At 56.4% G+C, this 26,074-nt stretch overlaps 1 protein-coding gene across 2 annotated transcripts; it reads right to left on the reverse strand.

The window, feature by feature from the left end:
• Window positions 1-7,891: 7,891 nt before the first annotated feature.
• Window positions 7,892-20,139, reverse strand: PLPP2 (phospholipid phosphatase 2). Of its 2 annotated transcripts, XM_032781185.2 has the most exons (7): window positions 19,955-20,124; window positions 18,919-19,008; window positions 11,426-11,577; window positions 10,707-10,984; window positions 10,456-10,513; window positions 9,807-9,983; window positions 7,892-8,925 (listed from the first exon to the last, which is right to left on the reverse strand). In XM_032781185.2, exons 1-7 carry the CDS (start codon window positions 20,004-20,006, stop codon window positions 8,791-8,793), a joined length of 942 nt encoding a protein of 313 aa, XP_032637076.1. In that variant the 5' UTR covers window positions 20,007-20,124; the 3' UTR covers window positions 7,892-8,790. The 2 variants fall into 2 exon arrangements, with proteins under 2 accessions (XP_032637076.1, XP_032637148.1); XM_032781257.2 differs by lacking the exon at window positions 18,919-19,008 and having other exon boundaries at window positions 19,955-20,139.
• Window positions 20,140-26,074: the final 5,935 nt, after the last annotated feature.

Genomic DNA, 26,074 nt, shown 5'->3' on the forward strand with positions numbered 1-26,074 from the left:
CCAGGGCAGTGGGGCCTGAGCAGAGCCCCTAGGGAGGGTAAGGCTGGGGAAACAGTGCTAGGGATTCTGTCCCTGAATAGGTGGGGGGCTGAGCATGCTCCCCGCTTCCTTGGCATCCTCCTGAATAGCCCAGTAAACTGGATTCTTGTCTACTTACCTAGCAGGGTGCACTGCCTCCCTCCGCCACCAGGGGATGCCCCACTTCCCTTGCCCACCACTAGAGGCGCTACCTCGTGCACCCTGCCCCTTTGCAGGGTGGGCCCTGCCTCCCCTGCCCAGCTGGAATTGCACTGCCGCCTTCAGCCTGCAGGGGCGCCCTGCCAAAAGATTTTGGAAGCAATGGAGCAGCTGCAAGCAGGGCCGGGCTTGAGACTCAACAGGGGGCGCTCCATAGTGTGGGGAATCCAGATCCCCTAGCGCAGGGTGGTGGGATGGAGTGGGAGAGGGGCAGAGAGCAGTAGGGAGGTGAGAGAACGACACGTAAAAGGTGTGGGGGGGGGACTCTTCACTGGCCCGGAGCCCTGGTTCCTGCATGGGGTTGGAGGCAGGATCCCTGCCAGACGCTGCTGAAAGCGGCTTGTTTTGGAAAGAGGGAGAGCTGGCCGGGCGCCTTGGAGCCCAGAGTTTCCGACAGCGTTCGCTCGGGGGGAAGGGAATGGTTTCAAAGTGGAATTTCCATGCAGGGTTCCCAGCACTGAGCTCTCTCCCTTGGCTGGCAAACCAGAGCGAAGGCAAGACAGCAGGGCCTGAGTCTGCCCTGGCTGCCAGTGGTGCAAAACACCAGGGAGCCTGATCCATCACTCCGGCTTCCCCCAGGGGAACTCCAGCGAGCCCAATCCAGGTATTCCGGATTCACTCCAGTGTAACTCCATCAAGTCACTCCCGATTCCCCCCAGGGGAGCTCCAACGAGCCAGATCCAGGTACTCCGGATTCACTCCAGCAGCACAAAGCAGCATCAGGCCCTAAATCTGACATGACCTGCCCCTGCACCTTCCATTCAACAGGCTCCTAGTTCTTTGCAAGCACCAAGCCTTGCACACTCCAAATGGCCAGGATGAATCCCACTTCACACCCAGGGAAACTGAGGCACAGATCTAGAGAAAGGTACCTGCCCAAAGTCATTGGCAGAGCCAAGAATTGTCCTGATCTCCCAGTACCACGCCTCTCTAACCCCTAGACACCACTCCCATTTTTCTATGGCTCCCTTCAGGCCTAAGGATCCCAAGGTGCTTTACAAACCCACATGCAGTTACACGGCCTGAGCCGGAAAGTTCAGAGTCCAGATCCAAATTCCCTCCATGGTGGGAGCACTGGGGGGATGCAGGGTTAACCCTTGAGAGAGGGGGAGAGACTTCAGACACAGAGCTGGGATCTAGACTTTCCCCTATATCTGAGCCAGGCTTCGGAGCAGGACCCTTGCTTAGTCCCATGTGCTTCTAAGCCCAGCCTGTCTCCACTGTGATAACAGAGGGAGCAGATCCCAGCATCGAGATCAGAAGCCGAGGGGAATCCCAGCACCGACTTCAGGTTCAGGGCCCCAGCCTGTCACCATTGACTTCAAGCCCCATTTCCCTCCCCGCTCCCTTCACTGGACCTACCCCAGAAGCCTGGCTCAGGGCTTTTAACTGCTCCCGCTGACAAGGGACTGGTGAGGGGACAGAGCACCTTGATGGGCCAGGCTGCTGGGCTGAAACCAATCTGTTACTGTAAGTGACCGAAAGCCACTTCCAGCCGCTGGCCGTTCAGGGCCCGGCCTGACACAAGTTGGGTGGGTCTCAGCCACCTTCTCAAGTGCCCACCTGACAACCCCCCCAACCCCCCATCAGGGCAGAGGACCCAGCTCTGCCACTGTTCTGTGACCTTGGGCACATCCCTTCCCTCTCTGTCCCATCTTTGCTATTTAGCTGGCGGCACTGCGGGGCCGGGGCCGGGGCCGTCTCTCACTGTCTGTGCAGCCCTTGCCCAAGGGAGAGACTGGAGGTGCTGCCACACTATGAACACATCACGAGAAAGGACTGACTGGGCCTTGGATGCAGAAAGATCCATTCACCCCGACCCTGGGTTCCTCCAGCGCACGAGGTGGTGAACAAAGTGCGTCGGGAAGGTTTGCGCGGGCGGAGCTCTAGCTGCAGCACCAAATACAAAAACTAAAATAAAGACAAAGCAAATCCTCCCTCTGACTCAATGGAGACTCGGCCATTGCAGATCCCACTGATCTGCCCCACTTGTGTCACGGCAGGAGCAAGGGTCATTGACCGCCGAACTGCTGAGTCTGGGAACGGGAGGGAAAAGCTCATAGGCCCATAAGGCGCTCAGACCTCCGGAGCACCGGGCAGTGTTGGCTGGGCTCCGGGCAACATCACCACCACCATCTGGTGCTCACCAGAGGTGGCTCCACTCCACCAGCTCAGTGCTACAGCTGGGTAAACTGAGGCACAGAGCAGGGACTTGCCCAAGGTTACACACAGGTTCCTGCCTCTCCTCCTCCTACATTTGACTAGGCTGCCTTTCCAAGGTCTGAGAACTCAGAGCATGGCTGGAGGAGGCAGGGGGAGAGAGAAGATGCAAGGACAGGACTAAGGTCTTCTTTTCTCTTCTCTCTCCCCCCACCGCCCCCCAATCTTCAGCTTCAACCTCACCTCTGGAGGCACTGGGGGGTGGGTGGGGGGAGAAGCAGAGCTCCCACTTGTCCAGGCTGGGTCTGGTGGTATCCTGCTCATGCCAGGCTGCCCCCCACCCCAGCAGTTTTGTGAGGGTTTATTATGCAGCTTTGCACAAAACCACCAGGAACATTTTGACTGGGCCAGGCCCAAAACTCAGCTGGCTCCTTCCCTCCCTACTGGAAAGCCAGTGGGCCAGAACCCCACAGCTGGTCCTTGGGGGCAGAAATAGATGGAAGGTGCAACATGCCACCCCTTCCGTACTGGAATAGGGGAGAACCCAGCTTCCAGGGGGTGGGGCAGGGCCACTCTCCCAGTCTTCGGCAGGGGCTCCAGTGCAGTTGTAATCAGCCCCCTCCCCCTGAGTATTTTGCCCTATTTCCCCTGCACTCACACAAGCAGTGCACAGGATCCAAGCCAAGGTGGCCCTGGCCCTTTAAGAGCCAGATTGTGGCCCAGCTGGTTTTTCCAGAGATTCATCTAAACAGGGAGATCCTTTCCTGGGGGAAAGGAGCAGCCACATTGTGCAGAGGGAGAGAAGCCCCTTGTTCCTGCAGCTGCAGAAGGCAGATTGCAGGCAGGAGGCTGCAAAGGAGCAGTTTGAGGCTGTATCTGCACTGGAGCAGGGCAGCTGCTGGCATTTCAATCACTGCATCCTCTTCCGCTGCTGAAAGCTGGCCCCCTTCATGACTGGGAAGATAAGAATACCTGGTGGTGCTAACAGTGGGACTGGGATGGGGATACCAACAGTATGCAGGAGCCGAGGCCTGGAGCGTGGAGGTGGAGGGGAAGCTGGAGCCATGGTCTTGCTATGATCACTGAAAAAACATGATTCCAGCCTGCTGAAAAAAGTCTCAAGATTAGCTTGAAAAAACATGTGAGTTTAGAGCTAAGCCAAACGGGGTTCTGTTTATTTGCAGGTTGAGTTCTTGCATTCAAGTTTTTCTCCAGAACCACCAGGCTAGAAACTTTCATTACAAACAAACCCTAAGCTGAAATCCCCCCATAGTCACCTGACTCCAGGAGTTGGGGACTGAAGAAGCGCCTCGAATACCCCAAGACTTGCAATAAAATCCCAGGAGTCACCTAGACAGATCCCACCCCCCTGACCCCAGCTAGGCTCGGCCTGCTTTGCTGGAGTGGGTATATTGGCGTACCATCCCACCCTCATCCAGATGGAGCTTATCTGCACAACATTCCCAGGGTAGCTCATTCTCATAGCAAGGGGGGCCCGGGCGGGGAGAGGCAAGTCAAGCAGGGACTGTGCTGGCCCTGAGGAGAGGGAAACTGGATGTAAAGAGCGAAAGCAGCGTAAGGGCCCTGTGAGCAAACACAATCCGCGGGACAGCGCTCTCACGGCTAGGTAGCGGCTGGTCAGGGCTTGTCTAGACTAGACACGTGCACTCTGCAACCACACCAACGCAGTCTAGTGTAGACAGGGCCTTCGGCATGGAATCCGGGGCTCTTCCCCTTCCAAGACTCTCTGCTTCAACTAGGGGCTGCCGCCGGGCCAGGCAAGGACAGAGACCAGCTCTGCAGCTGGAGCCAGAAGCCAGGGCTGGGAACTGCCATTTCAGCCAAGGGGGTTGTTCTGGAAGCCGGGTCTCCTCTAGACTACAGAATCTGCCCCCCCACTGCAGAAGCCTGAGTCTGCAGCAGGCCTGGAATGAGCACTCGGAGTGTGGACACTCCGGCATGAGGACAATCGTTACGCGTCTGCTTAGGGAACTGTTTCACTGATGCTCACATCCAGTTAAGGGGCTTACCCCCAAATCCTGAATGGCTGAATGGTCCCTGCCCAGCTGCCACTCCCTCTGCCGGATGGGGTTGTCCACTGGTAATGCTCAGAGCTAAAGCGTATGGAAAACCACGTGAAACAAATTGCATGCAACTTCAGAGCTGCTACAGCCGTGGCATCATTCGTTCGCAGCCAGCATCTCACGTCTGCTGCAGAGTCAAGAATCTCGGAGAGACAGTTTAGATCCAACTGGCCACGGCCCTTTGCTTGTAAAGGTAAAGCTAGTTTTGTTCCAGCAGGATGCAGGATTCCCCATTCTGGCCCCTCCTCCTGAGAGGCGCCGTGCACCAACAGCTACTGCGGTCAGGAGCAGCTGCAGGCATGGGGCCACTTTGCTACCAACTGGGTGAACTCAGGTAAGTTGCAGCCCCGCTCTCTGCCTCAGTTTCCCTACCTGAAAACGAGGCTGATACCAACCTGCCGACGTCACCGTGCTTTGAGCTCATTCCAGGTCGAAGGCTGCAGAAACACCAGCCATGCTGTAAATGGGCGATGCAGGCACGAGGGGTCTGGCCAGACTCGCCAGCACCTCTCAGCATTGGCACCACATGCACCCTGCCCTCCTGCTGCTGAGGTTTTGGGGCAGAGAGACCCACCTTGCCCAATGCTGTGGATGATGGGAGCAGCCAACAGCGACAGGCAACCCTCCACCCCCCGATTACTGATAACCTGGGCCACCTCCCCACAGCAAGCCACTGTTATCCCAGCTCCTCACAGCCCCTCTGCTCTCCCACCTTCCTCCTCCAGCCAGACCCAGCTGCTCTGAACCTCTGCTCACCACGTGCAACATGGAGAGAAGGATTTGTCTAGTCAATTTCCACTGGGCAGGGTCCCCTCCCTTGGTTTCGCGCAGCACCTCGCGCCAGGCCTGGCTCTCAGAGGAGGGCTAGGATCTGTTTGTAATACAGACCACAGAAGCTGGGCAGAGCAAGGAGCATCCCCGGTCGATTCAGACGCCATCCTTCAAAAAGCAAATGGCTCTTCCCAGAGATGGGCAATAAAGAATCACAAGAGGCCATGACTAGTGCTCAGTCCCTCTCTCTATTATTAAAAAAGGCTAATTGGAAATCTGGAAGATAATAAATCACCACCGAGATCCTGGTTTTACAGGGGGTTTTTTGCAGCTGGCCAGGCAGCAGAAACATCTGGAAATATCAGGCAGACGCCTCTATCCCTCTTTTTGTTTTGCACTTAGTTTTACAGAGTTGGGCAGGTCAGACGAGCGCCTGAAGTGAAACATAAACAGCTACGCTTTGCTGCTGGTTGCAGAGGGCTCCAGGGGGAATGGTTTGCACAGCTCAGCCCTGCCTACATGCCCTGTTCTGATCTCACACCTGGAGACAGCCTGAACTCCAGATTTGTGCCGGCATAACAGAGCTCCGAATCAGGCTCTCATGCCCCATAAGCCGAGTCCCATCTCTGCCTGCCCCTCCAAGGGTGAATGTCATGCCTGTCCCAACCTGTCATCTGTGGCATCCCAGCTGTGAAGCGAGGAAGGCTTAGACAGAGGATTTGTTCACTTTCCTGAAGCCCAGCTCCACAGGAGTGGACGTGCAAGGATCAGGCCCAGAGGATCACGTCCAGCTAAGGACAGACTTACACACTATTCCATACACAATCCTGCATTCCTTGAACTCCTGAGTGTGCACAATGCAGGAGCAGGTGCTTACCCACCCAAGGGTCTCGTCAGCATTCCCGGTGCCAGCCAAGCCATCACCATCTATCCCTTCTATGATCTCACCTGGCCCAGGCACCTATCATTCAAGGGCCAACAATTTGGCTGCTGGAAGGCACCACCAGCCTCTCCACTCTCTTTGCAAGCGCTAATTAAGCAGCTGCACCTTTATGATGTAGGTGAGTAGCATCGTCTCTGGTTTATAGATGGGCGAAACTCAACGCATGGATAGTCAGGTCCGGTTTTTCCAAGACAGCTAAAAGCATCTCTCCCCTCATTGACGAGAGCTGCTCCATACGGAACGCTTGGGCTTAAAAATGACATGACCGTGATAACACTGCAAATCAGTGGCAAGGTTGGGAATTGAACTGGCTTCTCAACGCCCCAGTGCACAAACCATTACTCAGTGCTGCTTTCCACCACTCCAAGTTTATCATCTGAGGAGCATTTTTATGCATGTTGCCCTATGCATTTCAAACCTCTTCCAAGTGTCCATCCTCTCACCCCCTTCTGTTTCTAAACCACCGATTGCCTTGCCAATTACAACACACTACGAAACCCGACAGCAAGTCCTACTTTCCGTCCCTGACCACAGCTTTTGGACTGAGATTTTTTTTCCGTGGCAGGCCTGAATGCCAAGGGAAAGATAGCTTGGAAAGAGAGTCACTCAGCTCTGACTTGCAGGGGAATGCAAGAAAAACAGTTCTCATTCAGGAAGCTTTTAAGGCCTTTTTTAAATGTCGATATAAAATAATAATCCTGCCCTGGTCCCGTTACACAGAGCCAAGAAACTTGCATGGTTACCACCTCTGCCTCGCAAGGAGCCTGCAGCGCTTATTTGCTCTAGCAAACTTTTAAGGCACAAGAAATTTAACAGCCATCTAGAAACCTGCTAAACTTTCCTGATCTCTCTTAGGTACATGATCCCCCCCTCACTGAAGTATCTGAGCACCTCACCATTTTTAATGTATTGATCCCCACAACACCCCTGTGAGGGAGGCTAGTGCCATTGTACAGATGGAAGTCCAGAGAGATTAAGTGACTTGACCAAGGCTGCACAGGAAGTCAGTCGCAGAGCAGGGAATTTAACTCAGGTCTAAGCCTCAGACTAGAGCACTAAACCCAGGACCACGCTTCCTCTCAGTGAAGGTGGTGGTTTCCCCATTGGTCCACCTCCTGGTGGAAAGGACAGCCAGGTTAAAAATCCTAATTAAAGAAAAGAAAAAACTAATAGACGGAGAGCGAATGAAGTTTACAAGATCTGAGGCATGAATTGTGCAATCCGAGCCACTAGCACATAACACAGAGCCAACCGCAGGACCCGTGCCCATGTTCACTTTTCATCACTCCTCCTGTTTGTTTCCCTTTCACATGTCACTCCTCTAGGATCTGCTGAAAGTCAGAACTGGTCGGTTTCACTCACTCTTGGTTCTAGTCATTTTCATATAGCCGAGCCCAATTTCCTGGTGCTTGCCTCACAAAGCCAGCAAAGAAAGGGATAGGGGGAGGGTATCAACGTTAAGAACCCAAAACCCATTCCCACTGAAATGTTAAAAATCTATAATTTGAGGCAAACGTTTCTATCAATTTGGGGTTTCATAAAAATCCCCCGTTTTTGAAAAACAAAAAACAAAAACATTTAAACCCATGTATTTCGAGGCCACAAACATCCATAGAGTAAACAAATAGACCTGACACTGCCATTCTTTCAGGATGATCTAATTTAAAAATAAAAAACACACTGAATACAAAAAACGCATCATCATGAAAATTTATGTAGTTTAAAAGGAGGCCCAAGTATCCTTGGTGCCAGATGCAGCTGTGTGGTAGAGGCGAGGTTGTTAGCAGGAGCTGGACCAGGTAACATGCTTTCTCAAAGGGCCAGAATCCGTGCCCATCTCCAGACTGCAATTTATTTCCTTTACCACAGAAGATTTTCCCCCCTCTCCCCATCTCCATCCCCCCCATTAAAAAATCAGCTGAGGCGGCTGCAGAGAGTTTCCTATGGAGCGTCCAGGGCACCTCACAAATTCAGGCGGCAGTTCACCCCGGTGCGGCGGGGTCAGGAGTGATGGGAGCAGACCCTCCCCAGGCATCGATCATTTGCATCGGCTGCTGAGTACTGGGAATATTTTAAGGTGACCAAGCTGCAGAGAAGAACTCGGGTTCAAATCGTTAGCCCAGCAATGTTCTGGTGGCATTGGCCTCCTGGTGATGTCCCAGCGAGGATCTGGAGTCATCAACACGAATATAATTTGACGCTCTCAGCACCACACCACCTCAGGCTTCCCATGGAGTTTACTCTTCGCTTCACAAGCAGTCCCACCCCTGTGCCTCTTCCACACACAGGGCTGGAAAGCCACCCTCGGAAGCATGAGATGCACCCACCCACTCATGGAGGGATCCAAGCCCCTGGAGCTGAGAGGCAGGAGGGCTGGTTACCGCACAGCGCTCCATATGAGCATTAAAAAAGTCTTTGCTTGGTTCCCCCCGGGGGGTCCCTCGGGTGCCGTGGCACTACACAGTAATAAGGAACTCATTAGCCGTGGAACCAATTAACCGGGGTTCCCCCCTCAAAGCCCTGGCAGGCAGCCTGGTGGGGCCTGGGATTAGCCATCAGCTGTCCAGCAGCGCTGCCCCCCACAGCTCCCGCGGCTCAGGGAGCTCCCGGATAGCTGTAGTGGTTGCGATCGGGCTCGCTCCTGGTCAGCGGTAAGCTGGGTTTGTGCTCCGGGTCCTCCTCACACTGCAGAGGCGGACGCTGCTTGAAGAAGTCAGAGACATAGCGGACCTGGGGCAGGGAGGAAGAAAGAAGAGAAAAGAATGAGGCTTTAGGGGATAATTCCATCAAGGGAACGTCTCTCAGTGGATCCAGGCCAGGGCTCAGGGAGATCCTGTGTGGCAACACCGGCCCAGAGAGGGCCACGGGGTCTGGCTGCGTCCAGCAGCCTCGATAAAGTTTTGGTCTGAGTGACTTGCCCAAGGTCACGAAGCAAGTCGGTGGCAGAACTGGGAACAGAGCCCAGGACCGCTTGTGCCTGGGGACCGTGACACCCTGCTCTGCTGCACAGAGTGACGGAGGAGAAGGAGGGTGTGAAGCAATGTCACAGAGCATCCCAAACAGCTGCTGCTGGCTTAACCTGTTAGTTCTTCCTCAGCAGTCTCTGCTGGGGAACCAAGCAGCACCTGAAACTCTGATCTGCAGCGAGCAGGAGTCAGAGCCTGGGGCAGGAATTCAGAGCTTGGAGGTCACGACCCTGCCGAGACCCGGAATAATCCAACCCGGATCTTTAGGCTGTTCCCACTGACCCCTGGGGCGATCGGCGGAACGGGGCACAATAGACCAGGTGCTAATGAGATGGCAGAGCAGGTGGGTCGCCTCCCTCAAGCATCAGGCACCTGCAGTTACCTGGATTTGGGCAGGGCCGATACAGAGGGAGGAGGCTGAATCGAGATGCCCCGTTTCTGGGCTGGATGAGGTCGAAACCACCATCCAGAGAAAAGCTGCCAGGCGTGCAAGATTGTGCGGACAGGGGGTGGGCACAGGGCTGCAAGGCTGGGGAGAAGGGGGGGCACTAGGATCCATCCACCAGCAGGCGGTGCCCACGGCAGAGCCAGAGCTCCCACAGCGAGCATGGAGGGAGGGGTGGGGATGCCCCCCTGTGCGCTTACAATGAGGATGGCAATGAGCGCCCCTTGGAGGAGCCCCACCAGCACATCACTCCAGTGGTGCTTGTAGTCAGAGACCCGGGTGTAGCCCACGAAGATGGCGAAGGCGATTAGGAAGAACTGGATTGTGGGGCGCAGGAGCCGGGCCCATTTCCCAATCAGCCGGGCCTGGACGTACAGCTGGGGAGAGAAGGGACGGTCAGTCAGTCGCCCCAGTGCCACTCCCAGCCCAGTGCCAGCAGGGTCGCTTCACCTAGATGTTCCCACCCTGGCATCGCCCCGTGGACCACGCACAGGGACCCAAAACCAAGCAGGGTTGCACGACGATGCTAGTGGGGGCATGGGTGGTGGTGGTCATACCGCTGGATTCTGCCCCCAGCAGGCGGGGGGGGAGGGGACGGACACTGCAGCTCAGCCAGGCAAAGGGATTAACCCAAGTTCACACAATCAGGGGCACAACTGGGAACAGAACCCAGGAGTTCTGACTCCCACCTCCCCTCAGCTCTACCCACTGGACCACACCTCCCCCTAGAGCTGGGAATAGAACCCAGGAGTCCTGACCCACCGACTCCCCTCAGCTCTACCCACTAGATCACACTCCCCCCTTCTCTGCTGTGACGCAGCGCATGCACACCCAGAGAGAGCTACTCACTGCCAGGAACACCATGCAGTACATCCCGAAGGAGGAGTGTCCGGAATAGAAGGATAACCTGGAAGAACAAAGACTAGGGTCAGGAGGAGAGACCTCACTCCTTCCACCCTGCCCTCAAATAAGCCCACGGGAGCCCCCCCACGGTGGATATCAGTCTGGTGGAACGTTTCTCAGGTTCTCAAGCCGCCCTCCCCCACCCCCAGCACCCGTGAGAAAGCTCCCCCCCCACCTCGTGAAGCCTCTCGTGTCACCTGGACTCGGTGATGTTCCTGGAGTTCCCCCGGCACACGTTCTCCAGCTGCTTGTAGACGGAGCAGTTCACCTTGGACCAGTCGGGGTCGCAGACGTCCAAGAAGTTGGGCCGGAGCCGGCCGATCATGTACTTGGCCAGGTCGGTCAGAGACTGGCTGACGGCCCCGCCGAAGAGGAACGTTCCCACGACCTTGTAGAGGGCGGCAAGGTAGTTGTTGTACTCGGACTTGGAGTGGAGCTGCTCAGCGTACACCAGGTAGGCCTCGCCCGCGGAGATCTGCGGAAGCCAAGCGAGGACCAGTGAGCAGCCGCCCAGGAGGAGCCGGCCAGCTCTGCTCTCCAAGACCTGGGCAGCAAGGACAGCGGAGCCAATCCCAGCTGGAGCGGCCAGGAGCATCGCTGCAGAGTATTGCTGCGGGGTGGTGGTGAAGGGAGCTGCTGGCTCTCGGGGAAGCTCCCAGCAGGGGAAAGAGAACCCTTGAGAGTTACCCTGCCCTAGCCTCTCCCCGCAGGGAGCCGGCCACACGGACAGATCAACGGGACCAGAGATACCCTTTGAGCCCCAGCAGGGCCGGCTGGTCAGTGCGGGAGTCAGCTAAGGGATCTGCTGCCCAGATCAGCCAGGTCGTGGTGTTTCAGGATGGGGTGGAGCAAGGCCGTCTAAGAGGGTGCTTGGGGGGCGGGGGGAAGAAAGGGGGAGTCCCGCAGGTTTCCTTACAATGAGGACGGTGCAGGTGATGGTGACTCCCGCCATGAGCCCGTGGGTGATGGTGTCTGGCCTGTAGGGGTAGCGGATGGAGTCATCGTTGCAGTAGAATCCGCGCTCGTACGGAGAGTTCACCAGAGTGAGGATGACGAAGGGCAGGGAAGCTGAAGGCAGAGTGGGGAGGGGAGTCAGGGGGTTCTCTCTGTAGGAGGGGGCACAGTCCATCCGCCCCAGGGGTATATCTCCCTTGCTCCCCTCCTTTCCCTCTGGAGGGCAGGGAGATGCCCAGCAATGGGCTCCGTGTCCCATCCTGGCTGGCACGGGTGGAACCAAAGTCCCTTTTGCAGGTTCAGAGATTTGCTGACTCCTGGCCCAGCCACCCCCATTCACCCAGGCCTAGCTGAGCTCGGAGCGCCACAGACCAAACCCAGACAGCACCGGACCCAGCAAAGCCGCCACCGGCCACCCCTGCCTGGATCTGCGGTAGGATTTGGAGCATCCTCACCCCTAGGTGGCCCGGTCCTGGTTGGAAGGAACCAGACATGGGGCCCATCACAATCTCTGTGAAAGGAGCTGGCAGTTCCCTGCTCAGTGGGCAGGTGCCCATGACACGGCCACTGGCATGAACCCCCCCCCCCCCCCGGTTCAGTCCTTACCTGTGTGCTGAGCCTGGGGGGCAACGGCAGAGGGCAGCACACGGGGGAAGGCTGCTCCAACACTCCCCACATGGCACCTACTCTCTGGCTAGAGGGGGCTCCCGAATCCAGAGGGGACAAGGCAGCCCCTCTGGCTGGCACTAGAGTCACTTATGACCCTGCCCCACGCCCCTGCCCCCATGACACGTGCCACTCACGGAGGGGGGTAGCCAGGGTCTAATTCAATGCAGACGCGCCTCTGGGCTGGGGCAGATCCCAGGGAAGGATCCCAAACTATCCAGCACCTGAGCAAGTTCGGAGACAGGATTCCAGGCCAGATGGACCCTCAGTCCGACCCAGCACGGATGTTCTAAAGGGTCTTTATAGCCCTGGGTCGGGGTCACCGGCAGGACAGCCTGGATGGGCCCAGTCACTCCCAGGCACCCACCTTCCCCCAGGGAGGCCACGACCTCAGTCACCGCTCCCCTGATTCACAGGACTCTGCCTTCCAGGGATACAAGGCAACTGGCAGAGGATTTGGCACCCCCTGGGCCCTCCCATCCGCTCCCTGGCTGCTGCCGATTAGCAGAGCCCCATTATCAGGTCCTGGCAGCTGCGAAGCTGCTGTAAACACAACCACCTGCAGAGCAGAAATTGCAACTCAGCTGCAAGGAGCATCTCTCCCATCTGCCGCTCGGCACTAGCCCCCCTCCGACAGGCCCGCGTGTCCCTCAACTACGGCTCCGCATTCAGCCACCGCAGCAGAACCAGAAAGACCCACCAAGCCCGGGTCAGTGTGAAATTCAACAGCCATATTTAGGTAGGAAGGGTGGTCTTGTGACCAAGGCCCCCACACTGGCACTCAGGAAATCTGGGTTCAGGCCCCAGCCCTGCCACAGATGCTCTGTGTGGCCCTGGGCAAGTCACTTTGGTTCTGCCTCAGTTTCCCCATCTATAAAAAAATGAGGGTCCTACTTTTCTCCCAATCGTTACCTGTCTTGCCTCCTTAGATTGCAAGGTCTTTGGGGCAGGAGCTGTCTTCTACTCTGTGTACGTACACCATCTCACACAATGGGGCCTGATCTGCACAGGGGCCTTTAGGTGCCACTGGAGTAGACAGAAAGACATCTAACAACCTGCCATTCTCCAAATGCTCCACAGTCCGTAGTGAATCCTCATAGCTCCCGCTGTGAATTTCTCCCTTTTACAGGTGGGGAAACTGAGGCACGGAACAGGGAAGTGGCTTGCCCATGGTCACCCAGCCCTGTGTTTATATCACAGCCCCAACCATGTCCTAGCTGTGCTGTGCAGGCCCAGTGCAGCCTATGTGCAGAGAGGGGGTGATATGCTGGGGGGGTGGGGGGAGCTTTACAGTAGTACCTCGAGCCTCCAATCAGGAACGAGGCCCCCGTGTGCCCAGTGCTGCACACAGCAAAATGTGGCTTCTGCCCTGGAAAGCTTCTAATGTACCTTCCCAGAGTCATGCAGAGCCAGGAGTCACAGCCCCTTGCTCTAACCACCAGACTATACTGCCCCATGACCTACAATACTACAGGGGCTGGCAGCTCTTCCTCATCCCACCACAGCATCCAGTGAGACGAGGCATCCACGGGTCTCCAGCCTCCTTGCTGGGGAGTTGCAGTGATGACTAAGGACAGGCCCATGCCAGCGGGCCGGGCACAGAGCCCGAGGAGGTGGGGCCAGTGATTTCAAAACTCAGCCATTCCCAGGGCCAACCTGCTGCCAGCTTCCCTTGCGCCCAGGAGGCCTCAGAGAAACCTTCATCCTCACCTTCCTCCTACACCGTCTAGACCCACCCAGGCCGGGCTGACGAGAGGGGAGGAAGAGGGAGGACAAGCATCCTAAGGCCTCTGACATGCAGGCAGCCGGATTCAGGCTCCTCTATGCAGGAGCAAGTCTCTGGGGGACCCCCCCACCCCAACCCCTCTCAATCAACAGAGCAGGTCGCCTGTATCTTTGCCTTCTTCAATCTTCCAGCTGCCCCCGTCCCTCTGTCTCCTGACCACCACCAGCCGAGCCTGGCCAGTCGACTTGTTTCTCTTCAGCCCAGTGCTTAGAAATGGGGTCCTAGACCCACCCCATTCCCTGGGCAGACAGCACATCCCTGGGGTTGCCCCCGAAGACCCCGTAGCCTTCTTACAGAGCCGCTCTTCCCAGGATCCGATAGCTCTTCACTACCGACAGTGTGAGAAGGCTCCCAGCCTAACTTTGCGCTCTTCCAAGCCAAAGGCAGACCACTTCCTCTGCCTGCAACGGGACCACGCCACCGGTGACTAGCCCCTGGGTCAGGATGAAGGTAACGAGCCCCCCACGTCTCTGTCCCCAAGCTGAGGCTCCACCCCACCCTGCACACCATCCCCTCAGCCAGCTGGCTCATTCATGTCAATTAAGATGGCAATTTTCAGTCCCAGAGGTTTTACCCAAAATAGCAGCCCCGGCGCCTGCGTTTGTCGGATGAATAAGCTGTCGTTAGTGTGACAGCTTGCAGCCTCTCAGCAATTACCTGTGGCTGCTAAGTCTGGAGGGGGATAAGGAATGTGTGCTAAGGAGCCTTACTCTGCCTTATAGATGGTGCCACGGTGAGTGCCCCCGAGGGCCAGGGGGCAGTGCCAGTAACATCACTCAGCCCAATCCTGTCCATCCCCTGCACACCATTGCCCAACTCAGACCATGTCGCAAGATCCTACCCACTCCCTTGGAGCCCCACAGATTCGACCTGCTGCTCCCCCTGCATTGCCCCAAATCCCCTCCCTGCAGCAGAGCCGTTTCCCATGGAGCGAACTCCGTGCTTGCTTCCCTCCGAGCAAGACCAGGTGGATATTTACACAGTCCGCGTCACAGGTACAAGGAAACTGTTCCCTCCACCTTCCCGCACACGACACACGCCACCCGGGCCAGCTCCCGGGCCGAATCAGCAGCGGAGCAGGACTCGTTCTGTGCCACCTCAGGCAGAGCGGAGGCCTGGAAGTCAGTGCCAGGGTGGGGCAGGAAGAGATGGTCACTCCAGCCAAATGGTCCAAACCCTGCCTACTGCTGCCACTGGAACAACTTGCCAGGCTGCAGAAGGGCATGCGGACCGAGATACAACGGCCCTGGTGCGATGGATCCAGGGCAGGCGCAGGACATGAGCCCAGCAGACATACTCCAGGGCTGGCTGGGCCGCAGCAGTACTAGCCCTAGCCAGGCAGTCGTGGATACACACATCCCCCTGCCTGGTACCTGGGGGGATTCCCCCACCATGACTCCACATGGGGCTTGAACCTCAGTCTCCAAACAGCTCCAGCCCTGCAGAGATGCCTGCGAGATGGGGCCCTCCTGCGCCCCCCTTTACTCTGCGGACACCGTGCTTTGCCCCAGGAAGGGACGGTGCTTTCCCAATGGTGACCCTATGGTGACACGGGGGAGGAGGAAGCCGGCAGCGCTGGGAGGTAACCGGGAAAGGAAGGATTCAGCGACAGGACCGGATCAAGGGCAGTTTTCTGTTCAACGAGGCCCTGCATGTGCTGGAGCCCACCCAGCCCCACCCTCCACTATGACAGGGTCCCATAGCCGCCTTCGCGGACCCAAATGCTGTTCTGGGAGCCAGGCACCCCAGTGCATTCCCACTTGTGGGAGTGGCACCCCCTGGTGTCATGCTCCTATAGCCACACAGGCAACATAACCCCTTGAGGATGTACCCCCTCCCCACCTTCTGTAACCAATCTAAGAGGTGCTCTGGGAACTGGCATCTCTCCTCCATGATCCCTGGGGGAAGCCATTCAGGAGCTCAGTGTCTGCTGTCATATAGGGGAGACTGCAGGGGCTGTGGCTAATGGGTTGGTTCTACCCGTGGGCACTGCCATGCACAGAGGTAGCTGGTCAGATAAGGGGGGGATGGAAGGGGGAGGAGACAAAATTCCATTTCCAAGTTAACTGAAACTTTCCAGTCGGCTGCATTCTTAACGACACTTTGTTGTGCCTGGTCCCTGGACTCAGTCATGGCTTTGCAGGGTGGTTTATAAGCACTTGGAAAGCAGGGAGATTTCTCTGTCCAAGCACAGATGGCAGAGCAACCGTCGGCCACCTGGAGGCGGCAAGCTAGGCCTTGTCAGCACTAGGATTTCTGTCAATGGTGCAGCTGCACCAGTGCAAACCCCTCGTGGAAACACAATTTGCACCAGCAGAGCTTACGTTGGTTTAAGACAAGGATAAGTGGCTCTGGTGTAAGTACCATCTTCACTAGAGGTTTGCGCTAATGCACCTATGCTGGGGGCTGAGATCCCAGTGTAGACAAGGCAGCAGTATCCATCTGGTTTAACACTAGGGATCTGTCTATATTGGGGTGGGTGGCTCGTTTGTGCTTTCACTAGTGCAACCTGCCCCAAAGTGGATGTGCTGCCCTGGTGCAAGACGGGGCTTGCACTAGTGAGATTTACCCTGTAAATTACCAGCATACATTTCACTTGCACAAGCCCCATTTTGCACCAAGACAGTGTCCACATTAGGGGCTTGCACTGGTGAAGTTACACCAGTGCAAATTACTCTAGCACAGACAGGCTGCAGGATCAGCCACACTCCTCTTCAGCTGCAGGACCCTTCCAGGCCATGGGACCCAGCACCAGGTGCATCCGAGGCAGGGCTGGGGAGCCGCAGGAGGCAAGAGGTTAAGCAGGTTTGTTTTACAGCATTGCAAGAGGCTGCATTCTGATCTGTAGCCTCTCTTAGAGTCTGTTCTAATCTGCCCCAGGCCATGGGCCCTCAAGGGATGGTGCAAGGCCAGCGCTGGAGGAAGAAGAAAGGGTCAGCTGGACAGAGAACTGACTTCAGGGGACTGGACGGCTCAGCTACTGAACAGGGAGCTTTTCCCATCTAGGCCTCTGGAGTTCAACTCCTCAACCAGGCTGGACGCGGCCTAAAGCTGTTACCATCCCGTGGCTGTGGGGGTTTGGTGGAGAGGGGCTTTACCCAGCCCCCAGCAAGGCAGGCAATCCCACCACTGAAGCCACCACCAGACAGTCATTCGCCTCTTGGTGAGCACTCCTGGCAGAGAATCCCAGTGCTCTGCTCCCACCTCCAGCCCAGCCCAAGGCAGCCGGCAGTAATCTGCTTGTGCCGCATCCGAACAGAGGATCCCAGCCCTACACTAGCGCTTGAGCACCAGCAAGCCAAGGTGCCTGCGTGAGTAATGAGGGCCGGAGGCACTGGGCTGCCTTAAAAGGGACGCATCTCCCAAGTTCCACCTTTAAAACAATTTCCATCCAGTCCATTGTTTAATAGGCCTCTGTGGGTAAACAGGCCCCCTTTGTCTCCTCCGTGCTGCACAAAAGCAAAAAAAAAAAAAAATTTTTTATGGAGGTGGGGAAAAGGCACCTCCACCTTTCTTGTGCAGCCTCCTGCCCAGGTGAAAAACTCACTCTGCTGGTTCCAGCAACATGCAAAATTCTCCCTTGCAACTTTCTCTGGCGGAAACAATGGCAGGGGGGAAAAAAAAAAAAAAACAACCAAAAATAGCAACAGGCCTGTTGCTCCTTTCACACGCCCCAACTGCAGAGGGCTTCCAGGTGAAACGCAAACACAGCAGGCATCTTAAAAATATACCCAAGACGTTCATTTGCAGCTCAAATTAGGCACCAATTTTCCTCGCAGGATAATTTAATCCACAGCCACTAAAAATAGAAGAGCGATGCAAGAGAGAAACCTAAACAAAACCCGGAACCTCGGTTCCTTCCACCTGTGGTTTACATGGATCCCAGAGGAGGTCCAAGCTGAAATTAAGACCTGTGCCTTTATTTTAAGGGTATTTTAATTATGGGCTCGTAGATGGCTATTTTAGAGGCAGCATTTGTCTGCTCAGGGAGCAAAGAGGGAATGGGAGGTAGCTAAAACCGGCTTGTGCACATTCAATATTTTTAACCCACCGGTTAACCCATTGCCCAATGGGAAAGTCAGTGCCAAGACCAGGCTGGTAGCAAAGAGAAGTCACCACCATCCAATGGCCGTTGGGTGACATGAGATTGGTGGGTCTCTGTTCAGTTCTTCACAGGGTCTGGTTTACCAGTGGAGCTGCCAGGGAAGGTAGCTGATCCCTTTCCCTCCAGGGCCCGGCTGAGGTGCATTGGCAGGGCAGCGGGCCAGTGCTGTAGCTGGGCTGAGGATAAGGTGTCTATGATCCAACACCTTTCACCGGCACTGATTCTCACAAGAGACCTGGGGGAGACACGTGCACTGGGGGAAATGCATACATGCCTCAAAATCCAGAGTGATGCCACCCTGTTCCAGACCTGGCTCCTGCTTGAATCCGCCAGCGTGCAAGTCACAGCAAGAAGGATACTAGCCAGTGCCCCACCGTTCCAAGCCACAATGGTATAGGGACACAGAGCAAGGCGGTTGGTTCAGCCAGGGCAAGCCAGCTCCTGGCAGCAGCCTACACTCAAAGCAGAGAGTCTCCCTCACCAATGCACTGGCTGACAGTGCCAGCTTTACGCTGGGAAAGGGTGAGGGCAAAGAGGAAAGTCAACTGCTCTGCAGCCCACCAGCTGCACACCCCGCGCCTCTCCTCAGAAACCCATTCTTGCGCCCCTGGCAGGGCTGGGGAGATTAGACAGGACCCCAGCGCTGATGCCATTTTGCCTCTCTGCATTGGCCAAGCTGCCCCTTGGTGCCACTGTGGCCAGAGCAGAAGTTCGGATGGGCCTGACTTCGTTGTTTACAGATAAAAGGGCTCCCAGCTTTGCTCTCATTTAACCCTATATTTGCTGGCAAGTCAGCAACTTGCAGTAGAAAACCACTTCCCTGGATAAACCCCCCACAAAGAATGCTCATTTAAAAACAGAATTCATGGCAGGCATCTGCCTAAATCAAGGCCCGCACCTTTGGCCTTTCCACTCCAGATGGGATTTCTTAAACAGCCCAGCTGTCCAATTCTTTGGAGCAGGATCCACGGCCGTCTCTCCCCACCCCCTGCAAGTGCACAGAGGGTGAGCCATAAACATACGCTGCCTGCTTTTCCCAGCACCGAAAACACTCTCTGGGTGGCAGGGTGCCAACGCTGCCCACCTGTGCAAATGCTCCTTGCGGATGCAAAGGCCAAAGCCCTTAATTCTTATCGTCCCTTCCCTGCACAGTGGCTCCAGGCTGGCAGATCGGAGGGAGACCAGTTCCTTATTGAGCCATAAACCCAGGACTGTGCCCTTATGAGCTGGCTAATGGCCTTTGGGAACAAAGGGTAACTGGGTGGCAGCTCAGGTGCTCACTCACCCAGCAAAGAGACAACTCACATCCTCCAACACATCTGGCTCCCACTCCCCAGCTCACCTGCCCCGCTGCAGGGGGCCGCTTCCATTAGGGTCACACACACTCCCATTAGGAGGGCAGCAGGGCTCCCTCCTGCAATGCAGGTTCACCCATTGGGCATGGGGCAGCCCCCAGAAGCCCCAGGGAGTGACATGGGGTCTCAGGGAAGAGGGTCTGCTCTGGGGAACCAAGGCCAATTCCAGCAATAGGTCGAGAGAAGAAGAGACACAAGCACATGAGGGTTAAGGGAGTCTCCCTTAACCAGCCCCCCGACCCTCAACATCCTATGCCAGCCCCACCGCTCCCCATCCCCTTCCCAGTTCCACCCCCCAGCCCTGCACAGGCTGGAGCTGGGCCGGGAGGGGGAGAAGCTCGTTCCTCTCCCCGCTGGGGCCGGGCCCGGGGCCGGGGCCGGGCCCTGGCTCGGAAAGCTGCGGGCAATGCACAGCTGGCGCCGGGGTGGAGGGGGTTGGGGACACGCTGCACAGCTGGCGCCGGTGAAGGGGAGGGGGCTGCACAGCTGGTACCAGGACCGGACGGGGGTAGTTTTCCAACTGGCTCCGAACCGGGCAGCTGGCGCCAGGACCGGACGGGTGGGGGGGCGGTTCCTTACCGACCACCACGCAGAGCACATCGAGCACCACGAAGACTTTCCTGCGCTCCATGCTGGCTGCGGCTCCGCTCCCGGCCCCCCGTGCGCTGCCCTCCGCTCGGCCCCGCCGGCTCACATGGCCCCCGGCAGCAGGAGAAGGGCGAGCGAGCGAGCGACCTGCAGCCTGGCGAGGAGTTAAAGTCCGGGGCTCTGGCGGGGCGGGCCCGGGCTGGGAGCGGACCGCCCTCCGCAGCCGCCTGCAGCCGCCAGGGGGCAGCGCCGCCGCCTGGGGAGCACGGGAGGAGATGGGGGCAGGGGAGCGATGGGGCAGGAGAGGGGAGGGGGTTATGGGGCAGGAACGAGAGGTGGGGGTTATAGGGTAGGAGATGGGGCAGGGAAAATGGCACAGGAGAGGGGAGGAGGTTATGGGGCAGGGATAAGAGGTGGGAGTTATAGGATAGGAGACGGGGTCAGAAGGCAATGGGGAGGGGGGTTATGGGGCAGAAATGAGAGTTGGGGGTTATAGGGTTGGGGATGGGGAGACGGGAGTTATGGGGCAGCAATGAGGGGGGGTTTATAGGATAGGAGATGGGGTCAGCAGGCAATGGGGAGGGGGGTTATGGGGCAGGAATGAGAGGTGAGGATCATAGGGTAGGAGATGGGGATGGGGAGAGGGGAATTATGGGGCAGCGATGAGGGAGGCTTATCGGGTAGGAGATGGGGTCAGGAGGCGATGGGGAGGGGGTTATGGGTCAGGAACGAGAGGTGGGGGTTATAGGGTAGGAGATGGGGATGAGGAGAGGGGAGTTATGGGGCAGCGATGGGGGGGTTATAGGATAGAAGATGGGGTCAGAAGTCAATGGGGAGGGGGGTTATGGGGCAGAAATGAGAGTTGGGGGTTATAGGGTTGGAGATGGGGATGGGGAGACGGGAGTTATGGGGCAGCAATGAGAGGGGGGTTTATAGGATAGGAGATGGGGTCAGGAGGCAATGGGGAGGGGGGTTATGGGGCAGGAACAAGAGGTGGGGGTTATAGAGTAGGGGATGGGGAGAGGGGAGTTATGGGGCAGGGATGAGAGGGGGGTTATAGGATAGGAGATGGGGTCAGGAGGCGATGGGGAGGGGGTTATGGGGCAGGAGCGAGACGTGGAGGTAATAGGGTAGGAGATGGGGCAGGGAAAATGGCACAGGAGAGGGGAGGGGGTTATGGGGCAGGGATAAGAGGTGGGAGTTATATGGGGAAGTGGGGGTTATGATGTGGAAGATAGGGCAGGAGATGAGACTGAGGGTTTATGGGGGCAGGGGCTGATGAACTGTTGATGGGCCCGAAGACAGGGCACAGGCGTGTTATGAGGCTGGAGATGGGGGGCAGGGAGTGATGGGGCAGGAGATGAGGGGTAGGGGCTTTTAGGACTGGAGATAGGAGGTGGGGGGGTTTATGGGGCAGAAGATAGGGGCGGGGGGAGGAGAGAATATTTCTGGTCACTTGGGGAAGGGGAAAGATTCAGAAGACCAGTTACCTAGTGCTCGTGAGTGGTAATCCCAGCTCTGCTTTCTGAGTGTCGGGGCCCTGCTTAGCACCCACTCCTTCCCTGCCGCCCATCACCGTGGTTCTAAATCTCTCCTCTCCTGATCTAGGCTGGCTCCCTTCCCACCTCCCCTGCTGTGCTGTGCGGGACACACCCCCAGCCCCTCACTCTGGGATCCTGCCTCCTAGAGTGCCCTGTACCTACCGCAAAGCAAACTCTCCTGCCCCCTGGCCAATTGTGCAAGGCTTGACCCCAGCAGGGAGGAACCTAACCAGCCAGGCAGGTAGTGGGGCCTTCAACCCGAGGCTGGGAGAGACACATCCTCCATTGCACCAGCTGTAAATCCAGGCCAAAGAAAGGGAACTGTTTGTTTAAACTTTCCCGTGTCCCAGCCAGGGCCTGCGAAAGGGAGGACGAGATGACCTCATAGAAACAGGAGAAGGAAAAGAAGCATCACAAATACACAAGATCCTGGACTTGATGGGCCATTGGCTTGATGTGAAAGGGCAAATCTCATCATGAGCGACCTCTGGGCCTGTGCAGGACCATTCCCTCCAGAGTACTGTATTCCAGAGTGCTCTGTCCCTAGAAATGTTAAATGACTCCAGCAATGGGACTGTTGATGCTTCCCCTGGGAGATGATTCTGCTGCCTGATAGATTTCAGCATTAGGAGATTTTTTTTCCTGTGGAAAATTGGGACAGGGGGTGGGGGATAATAGGAGCCTGTATAAGAAAAAGACCCTAAAATTGGGACATCTGGTCACCCTAGGAATGGGCGACGGGATGGATCACTTGCTGATTCCCTGTTCTGTTCATTCCCTCTAGGGCACCTGGCATTGGCCACTGTCAGAAGACAGGACACTGGGTTAGATGGACCCAGTATGGCCATTCTTATGTTCTTATAATAGGTCTTTCCCAGCTCTAAATTGCTGTGGCTAAAAGAGCCCCTGCCATCCTTGGAGGGAGAAAGATGGGAGTCGTGAGGTGGGAGGGGATTTGCCCTTTGTACACAGCCCTGGGGAGAGTGAGGCAGGAATGCCATATCCAGCTGTGATCTGCTCAGTTTGAAACAGAGGTTGAAAAATTGGAGAGGGGGCAGAGAAGGGCCACAAAAATGACCCAAGGGGTGGAGCAAACGTCTGATGTGGAGAGATTCAAGGAGCTCAGTCTGCTTAACTTGCCACGAAGATGATGGAGAAGTGACTTGATTACCTTGTACAAGTACCGCCGGGGGAGAAAAATGCTGGGTACTAAAGGGCTCTTTCACCTAGCAGAGAAAGGCAGAACAAGAAGCAAGGGCTAGAAGTTAAAGGCAGAACAAATTCAGATCAGAACTGAGGCATGAATTGTGAACAGCGTGGGCGGCTAACCACCGGAACCAGCTTTCAAGGGAAGTGATGGATTCGCCGCCTCTTAATGTCTTCAAATCAAGTCTGGATGCCAGGAAGAGACGTTAGGGGTCAGTGCAGGGATAACTGGGAGAAAATCTATGGCCTGTGGTGTACAGGATTAGATGATCTAACATTTCTTCTGGCCTTAAAATCTATAAATCTAGATTCTTTGAATCTAGGGGCTTGGCTACACTTGAAACTTCAAAGCGCTGCCGCGGCAGAGTGAGTATGGTTGCAGTGCCAGCGCTGGGAGAGAGCTCTCCCAGCACTGCACGTACTTCACCTCCCTGTGGGGATTAGCTTGCAGAGCTGGGAGCCGCGCTCCCAGTGCTGGGGCACTGTTTACACTGGCGCTTTGCAGCGCTGTATCTTGCAGCGCTCAGGGATGTGTTTTTTTCACACCCCTGAGAGAGAAAGTTGCAGCGCTGTAAAGCGCCAGTGTAGCCAAGGCCTAGGTAGCAGGGCATAGACATTAGCCTAGAGATGGGGGACAAAGCCTGCAATGGAAAACTCAAATGATGCAGACGATAAAACAGCAAAGGCGAAAGTCCAGCATGCCAGGGCTCCATAAAACATTCGATTCTCACGGTGATGGTTGTCTATATTGCATTTATAGTGTCAGTTGCATTTTGTTTGCTTCAGCTTTGTAGGAAAGGCCCAGACCCCAGGACTGAGTCTTGGTTAGAAACTGAAGGAAATGTGATAATAATGTAGAAACCACCCAGATGATAGCTACCAATCCAGTTTGTTTACACACTTCATGGCTGTCTTGTAAAGGATGCTCATGGTCATTGTGGGAAGCCAGCAGGCCTGGAAACACTTGCAGGATGCCCCGGGGTTTAAGGAGAGAAATATAATTGCTCCCTGCCATCCTGGAAGGTCCCATTCACTCAACATGTGCTCCGAGGCCTGGCTTTTACAATGCGATCCACCTGGGTGGAAGGAGCCCCATTGATTATCGTGCAAACCCAGTTGGCTGGGTGCAAGGGGCTGGTTGCAGGATCCATTAACTCAGGTTGCAGGCTTGAGGCCTAAAGGGAGGGGGACTGATTCTGCAGTGCCCTGCACCCTGCACAGTCATTCCCGCTGGGCAAAGTGGGTGCACAGCAGGTGTAAGACGTCCCCATTGCGTTTTGCACCCATGTTGCACTAGTGAGAATGGCCGCACAAGGTGCAGAGCCAGGCCCTGAAGTCCTATAGGCATGTCCTCCCTCTGCCCCCATGCACACACCTCTTTAAGCCCCACATCCTGCAATGAGCGCAAGCAGGCGTGCCCCCCACCCCCGACTTCCTGGCCAGAGACCGGCTTGTCTGGAGGCCACTGCAGGATCAGGGCCTGGAATTCAGCCTCTGATGGCTTCCCCAGCCACAGGTCAGCAAAGTATTCGGCTGCACGCTCTGCGTCCCTGCTGCCGGGGGGTGGCACAAAACAGGAGTGCCACAGAGGACTTTGCACTTCCAGCCGTTTGTTCTCTAGTGCCACAACCCTCACTAGTAACCAAGTCGAGAGCAGCGCCTCCCTTTCCTTGGAGACTCCCTGCTGCCCCTCCCAGGGCATGGACCCCCATCTGCAAAGCCCATCTATGTGTTTAACTGCCTCATTGCCAGCAGCTAAGAGCTTAGATTCTTGCCTATTTCCTTTCCTTGCTTGAGGTCTTTCTGTGGGAGGAGCTGATCCATAGAGCTCCTGGGAGAGCTGGCAGCCAGCCCTGGGCGTTGATTAGGTAACCAGGCCGCGTTTCTTTCCTTGGTGGGGTGTAATGTGTGCTACCATGTGTGTGACAGCCGTGCCGCCCTCAGAATGCCGCCTAAGTCAGCACACGGCGCAGGGCGGGGTGGTTACCCAGGCGTGTTACCGTGTGGGGATGTCTACACTGCATCTAGGAGCCAGTGGCGAGGTGGCTGGAGCTGAGGCTTGCTCCCAGCTGCGGTGTAAACATCCCTGGGTGCTGGGGGTGGGCAGCCAGGTCCCCCACTCCCGCCCAGAGAAGGGCAGTGATTCCAGCATGGCCGCTCTCCTCTCCTTGTCTTTAAAGGGCAGTTTCTCTGATCCAGCTCCGGCTGCCTATGCATGGCCTAGGGGAAGGAAGGGTGAAAAGAAGACATGGTTTCAATAGGGAGGCATTGGGCAGGGGGGGAGTGGGGTCAGGGGAATGTTTCCTGGGTATTTTAACTAACCCTTTCTCTCCCACGCATCTGGCACTAAGCTCCCCGAGATCTCTCTTGGGGCTCTGCTAGCCCTTAGGTCCCCATCGGGCTGTAGCATTAACCCTATCATCCCCTCCCTTCGTACCGGTTCCCCCAGCTCCTCCAGGGCCCTGAGACATTTGAAATGACTGGACAGTGGCTCCGTGAGCTGAGCAGCCCTGAAATCTCTCTAGACTCCCTGGAAAGACAGGATCAAACCCCACCAGACTCACCCAGCTGATCCCTCCAAGGCTGGTAAAGTGTCAGACCCCTTACTCTAGGTGGCCGCTGAGCCCTCGGCCTGCTCTGTGCAGATACTGAAGATCCAAGATCACTTTCCCTAAGGACAGGGGGTTTCCCCTGCTCTCCTCGGCCCAAACCTTTCCCCGCACCCACAGGTGCTGCAATGTGCAAGTTAGTGGCGTCTGTCCAGAGCTGCTAGCGCTGAGCAGCGCTTGTCTCTTTGCAGGGCATGATAAGCAGGCTTCTAGCCGGAGCTCTGCCCACAAAGGGGCTTGCGGGGCAGGGTCCTTCGGCAGAAAAGGCGCCGTATATACATCAAATATTACTAAGCCACCTAGCAGCCTGAACTGGCATCAGAACTGCTAACAGGCCCTTGCGCCGAGCAGAAACACGGCTGTAATACCACGATCTACTGCAACCTCCTTGCAGGAAACCTGACGTGCTCCTGCTAAATTCTCTAGCCAGCCCTGTGGTCTACTGGAAATGAAGTGGCTCCTGCCATGTCCCCGGCTTGTTTGCTTAGCCTGGGTGCAGTTAAACAAACAAAAGAGCGCAGCTTTTCTTCCCCGCACCCAGCTGATTTGCCTGGAGGGAGGTGGTGCAGCTGAGAACCCGCTGCGAACGCGATCGTGGTGCTCACAGGTTGCAACCAAGGCTGGTGGAGGGGTAGGTGGAGAGTTGCAAAGAGCAGATGAGCCATGTAAGGCCCTGCCTGTAGATCTGTTCCTCCAATCAGGATGTTGCCGGGTGAGTCCCATGGGGCCTTGGAGAACCCCAACCTTATTTCCAA

Source organism: Chelonoidis abingdonii, chromosome 11 (assembly GCF_003597395.2).
Source record: "Chelonoidis abingdonii isolate Lonesome George chromosome 11, CheloAbing_2.0, whole genome shotgun sequence".
In the NCBI taxonomy this organism is placed as follows: Eukaryota; Metazoa; Chordata; order Testudines; family Testudinidae; genus Chelonoidis; species Chelonoidis abingdonii.

Coding starts and splice junctions, on each gene's coding strand:
- PLPP2 (XM_032781185.2), bottom strand. CDS start 20,006: ATGGAGCGCAGGAAAGTCTTCGTGGTGCTCGATGTGCTCTGCGTGGTG. Junction 11,578..18,918: donor CTGGAGTGGAAAGGCCAAAG/GTGCGGGCCTTG, acceptor CTCTGCCTTCAG/CTTCCCTGCCCTTCGTCATC. Junction 9,984..10,455: donor ACTGCATGGTGTTCCTGGCA/GTGAGTAGCTCT, acceptor TTCTCTCCCCAG/CTGTACGTCCAGGCCCGGCT.